Below are 5,650 nucleotides of genomic sequence, written 5' to 3' on the forward strand. Positions count from 1 at the left end.
TCAAAAAAAAAAAAAAAATCTTGAAATAAACGAGATTTACAATTTGTAAAGGATTTTCTAAACATTACAAATCATGTTAATTAGAATCAACGACTGAATTTTAATAGCATATTATTCAAACCCGTTTCCTTTTATCTTTCAATTTCTTGACTCGCAAATAACCATTCATTATTCATCCATAAGAAAATTTTCCATTAAAGATTTTTTCATTTTTATTTTGCCCTCAAAAAGTCAAACAATAGCATAGCGTAATTAAATAAAACTTCAAGTAATTAAATTTTAAATAATGACAAATTAATTTAAAAGAATATGCTAAACGTTATAGAATGTTAATAGTAAGATTGTAACTAAAAGTATATTGGTAAGCTGGATCATTTATACAGACAAATTTGTAATTTTTTAACAAATATTTAACAAAAAATGTTGGTGCTACCGATTATAATAAGTTTGTAGTTAAAATATTTAAAAAGATGATGAGTAAATAATATATACATTAATTATATTGGATGAGTATCTCATAGAGTTTCGAAGTTAAACTACAGAACTGAAAAAAAACAACTTCTACGAATGGCTAAAAAGATTGAACTTAAGTGTGTTTGATTACATTTATTTTCCATGGAAAATATCAATTTTTCACCCAAATTCTTATTTAGAGTATTTAATTGCTATTTTTTTCATGGAAAATATTTTTCAACTTTTAAAAATATGCTTAATTTTCCTTGTTTTTAGGGAAAACATTTTCCTTGGGTAGAGGTGGTTTTTATTTTCCACAAAAGATGAAAAATATTTTCTTTTCTAGGTGATATTTTTCATGCCAATCAAACACACTCTTATTGTAATCAAGAAGTTGGCATTAATGTTAAAAACACGAGATTCCCGTAGATAGTTGCATTTTTTTACGTTACACAATAGAATTGAATCTTTGGAGAGTTCTCGACTCGCCATTCTTGAATCTGATGAAGTAATGAAGTAAGATTGTACGTTATCAGAAGTAAAATTATACGTTTCCTTTATCCAAAAGTTATAAGTTCTACCCCATTATAATAAAGTGTATTCGATTGAGATTTTTTTAAAAATTTTGTTACTTTTTTTAATTGATGACTTCAAAATTTTCAAATATTTTAGTGGCAAACACATCTTCGCAGCAAATTCGGCAAAATATTGGAAAAGCCCAAGATCACCAATCCTAACCCTCCGGCGCACATTAGCAAATTCGCACATCAATCAAATACCCGCCTGCTACTATTCATAATCAAGATTAGGAATAATTAAATTCCTTCCTGGTATTAACAATTACCGTAACAGCAACACGATTAAATATATACAAATACACATAAATTGGGCTTCACTCTGCTATATTGTTCAGTGAGAGAGAGAAATCCCAGAAAAACAGAAAAGGAATTCCATTGATACTATCGATCCGTTTGATCCGATCGAAGCCAAACCAAAAACTCCAGAAACCATTTTCGGATTTTCCAGATAACCCTTTTTTTTCCTTCTATCAAGGACACGGAGGGATATATGTTATAGGGAAATATACAAGTATTTAGATATAGAGAGAAAGTTATGATGGGATGGAGGAGAAGTTGAAGGAGAGAAAGAGAAGGGGATGGCGAGAGGAGAGTTCGTGTATAATGGGAGAGGGATATGGTGTTCATACAAGAGAACCACTCTCGTTGTTTGTTTAATTAACATTGTTGTTGTCCTATATGCGATCCACAATCTTTACAATTCTCTTTACATGTATCCCTACATTGATTCTCAAACCAGTATGTGCTAATTCATTTTTGTGATTCTTTTATGCCCCCTTTGTTAAAATTTGAATTTTTTGAAATTTGGGAGTGTTTAACCATTGGTTTGTGAAATTTCAGGGAATTTTTCTTGACAGTCGCTTAGTCAAATTTGTGTTTTTTTATGACCCATAAAGGAACCATTTCGGTTTTTATAATGAGTATTTGTTTTACAGCATTTAAGTACACCCCGGATCAGATTAGGAAAATGGAAGAGTCAATTCAAATACGAAAAGCATCAGAACCTAAAGAGCTCATTAAGTTGGTAAGAATCCATTGATTTTGGGAGAATTTTTGTTTTTTGATTGCTTTTAAAGTAGACTTCGAATTGATGTAATGTATTGAATCTTTGATTTTTATTTTTGATGGGGGATATTTGTCTGTACTCGAAGGTGAAACAATTAAAGAAGGATTTTTTAAGGGAAGACAAGGTAGTGGAGTTGCCACAGCACTCGAAACAAAAGTTAATAGATGAGATTCTTGTTCAGTTAAGAGGCTTGGATGCCGGTGCCAATGCAACTCAGAAACGAGGTGTGTACAATTATGATTTCCCTATTTATTAGTTGATTTTATGATTTATGATTTTTTAGGTTTGCTGATTTACATAGTTGATTTATACCGATCACTGTAATTTTGTGTTCATTCGATTTTATGATTTACTATTTCTGTTTGCCGACCTAATTGTCGATTTATAGCAATTAAAGTTGAAACGTCAGTCCTTGCACTTAGTTCTTTCTGTTTCAATGTGATTATGTGTTCTGTTTTAAGCACTGAGATACTAATTTATTGGTGCAAAACTGAAAGTGCACAGGGTCTTAGTTTTATATGAGAAGAGTGTCGTCCTCAGGGATTGATAACTCACATTTGACAAGTACCGAAATTATACTAATCTCAGCTTTATCTAGAAGAGTCACTAAAATTGGTTGTAATTGCAGACTAAAATAATATCCAAAAAAGGAAACCAAAGGAATTGTTCGATGGAAGAATCAATGAGAAGAAACAACTTCTAGGAAACCGATTTCATCTAGTCCCTCAATATGCTTTACTTTTCTAACTAAAAGAAACTAACTCTCTAAGCTTGTTAGTAGGACCTTCTAACCATACAAAAGCTTCTTTCAACTGACAATTGGATCAATTCTTCAATATTATTAGTTTACACAAGAGATGCAATTAATAGAAAGAGAAATCATTAAGTTCAATAATCCCTGACTTACCACTACACAGGTTCTTATAGGTCTTTCAATCCTATAATTACCTATGCTGAATTACCCAATGGTCTATCTTATAATTCCCTCTTTCGAAAGCAAATCACAAGATCCATAACATCTAATTAATGGCCTGTTAACTAGAAGCAATAAGCAAAGAATAAATCGGACAAACATAATTGAAAATTACTGTGTGCCTGTTTGGTTCCCATTATTTTTTCATTAAAATGAAAAATATGACCGTTATCTATCACATCAAGCCACCAAATTTGAATTTCTATCTCTTGTGTGGGGTTTGTAACGGCTATATTTTTTATTCTCATTCTTTCAAAAATGAGAAACAAACGGGGGATGTATTTTAGCATAGAAAGGCAAGCATAGTTGAAACTAGATTACATCATTTTCTTAGAAGTAAGAAACTTAGTTCATGCTGGAAATTAAACTCCATATAATCCAATTCAACATGATCTTAGTTTTGGTAATAAGAAAATCAAACTGGAAGAAGTGATGGTTGGCTCTTGATAAATCTGCCGCTTCGTGAAAATTCTGGGGCACCCAGCAAGAAGAATATTTTTCTGCTACACACCTCTTTGTTGTCTATCACTCGTTCAGCCCCCAATTTTCCAAAAATTCTCCAAGTTTTCCACTTTTTTTGAATTCTTCCTCCCCCTCAATTTTCGTAAGTACTTTTTTTTTTTTTTTTTCAAAATTCTCATTCCCTTTTCTTCTCCTTCCCCCGATTTTTTCTCTCCTTCTAATATCGGCCTCTTGTTATTCCCACAACCGCCTCTTCTGGTGGCAACCTACTTCGGGTGTATCTTCATTTGGATGCAGAGTCCCTCAACTCCAGGCAACCTCCTTCAAACAAAAATACTTCTCGTTTTTACTCTTAATGTTCAGCAGCTGTCCAATCTAAGTTGAGGATGATTAAAACTTATCACGCCTGATGAGCTGATTATTGGACCATCATAGCAATTGGCCTTTATTGTCCAACAGATGGGCTACTAATATTTTGGTCTTCCTTTTCTTCTAATCTGAAATAAAGTTTAAATGACCACAATGAAGCCTATAACTGATAAAAACAAATAAAATTGGACTAAAGTTTAAAGTCAAGGAAGTGATAAAATGTATGAAATTATGCAAATCATCACTAATGTGGAGAGATTCATCCTTTCTATGTTTGGGTAAAAAATTATTTCCAAGTTTTTCTGATGATTTTACTTCATTGAGTGTGCAAAAATGAAATTTCCTTTTTTGCATCTTCTATTTGATGCTCAATAATAAATATCGTCATTAAATGCCTGCACAATACTATATAGGTACTTGACTACGAGCATGGAATGTAAATGCAATTTGAGGTGCTAACTACGGTTAAAGAAATCGATGGCTTAAAATTGTTTGAATGATGTTGACAAGATTCATGTCTTAGCCTTATGTCTTCGGCAAAACATTGCTCTTGTCATATAGTTCAAATTATATTTATCTGTTTTTTCAGTTGGGTGGAAATGTGCATGAGGTTGAATGTGTTCATTGAAAGCTTTCTGTTGTTTAACATATTTGCTAGTAAGCTTTTTTGATGAGGACATCCAATTTTAATTAATTTTAGCAATTTTAATTATTTTAGTTGGAATTTAGGTTATTTTAATTTTATGGACTTGTGTATTGGGCTTGGCCCTAGGTTTGCATTATTTTCCAGTATTTAAACCTATCTCATATTGTTATTTGAGATGATGAATTTTGATTGAATAAAAGTTTGGCTAAAGCCCCGTTTCTCCTCTCTGTGTGCTTCCCCGGTTCCTCTCTTCTCCTCTCCTCACTTCCCCCTTCTTCTTTCTCTGTTATTGATACTACATCAAATTGGTATCAGAGCGAAACTTGAGAATTTTCACTGCATCAAACAAAAATTTTTCCTTCGACCCACTGTGAAATCCAAAACCGTCATCACAGAGACTACCACCAACTGTCGAGGTTACAACCTTCCACTGCCAACAAACTAACACGCTGCCATAAACCGAATATTAACCAAACCAAATCCACAACATCTAACCCAATACATCATCATACTCCCCACTCCTCAAACCGGCTACTGCGAAATCAAGAAAAAGAGTCATCCTCGAACCAAAAAAATAAATAAAATCGGCCGCTTTCTTCATCCATTACAGGTACATCACCCAATCACCCAAAGGTTTACGGCTTCATTACGCCTGATGAAGGCGGCGAGGATCTGTTTGTGCATCAAACTGCCATCAAATCCGATGGGTATCAGACCCTTTGCGAGGGCCAAATCGTTGAGTTCACTATTATACTAGAAGGCGACAAGACAAAGGCCACCGATGTCGTAATCGCAGATGGCGGGCCCGACGACTACTCCTCACAGTGGCTCGAAATCTGGAACCAGTAGAATGACGCTGATTTCGGGATGGTCGGGAGTTTATGTTAAAGCTTTATTCGTGTTTTGTTTTTCTCTTATTTTGGACCTCAATTAGTGTTTCATTATTTGATTTGTATTATTTAAAAAAAAAAAAAGTCAAAAAAAAGAAAAGAGAAGAAAAAAAAAAGTCAAAAAAGGAAAAAAAGAGAGCAAAAAAAAAAAAAAAAAAAAAAAAAAAAAAAAAAAAAAAAAAAAAAAAGAGAAAAAAAAAAAAAAAAAAAAAA

At 32.8% G+C, this 5,650-nt stretch overlaps 1 protein-coding gene across 2 annotated transcripts in view; it reads left to right on the forward strand.

Moving 5' to 3' along the window:
- The first annotated feature begins 1,280 nt into the window (after positions 1-1,280).
- LOC111374226 overlaps positions 1,281-5,650 on the forward strand; it is a 15,302-nt gene continuing 10,932 nt past the window's right edge. The window contains exons 1-3 of one of the 2 annotated variants that reach the window (XM_022996866.1): positions 1,281-1,769; positions 1,928-2,055; positions 2,183-2,321. In XM_022996866.1, coding sequence (XP_022852634.1) covers positions 1,610-1,769; positions 1,928-2,055; positions 2,183-2,321 — 427 coding nt within the window. In that variant the 5' untranslated portion in view covers positions 1,281-1,609. The remainder of the gene's footprint in view (positions 1,770-1,927; positions 2,056-2,182; positions 2,322-5,650) is intronic. The other variant, XM_022996867.1, reaches the window with a different exon arrangement.

This window comes from Olea europaea, unplaced genomic scaffold, assembly GCF_002742605.1.
Source record: "Olea europaea var. sylvestris unplaced genomic scaffold, O_europaea_v1 scaffold1222, whole genome shotgun sequence".
Lineage (NCBI taxonomy): Eukaryota > Viridiplantae > Streptophyta > Magnoliopsida > Lamiales > Oleaceae > Olea > Olea europaea.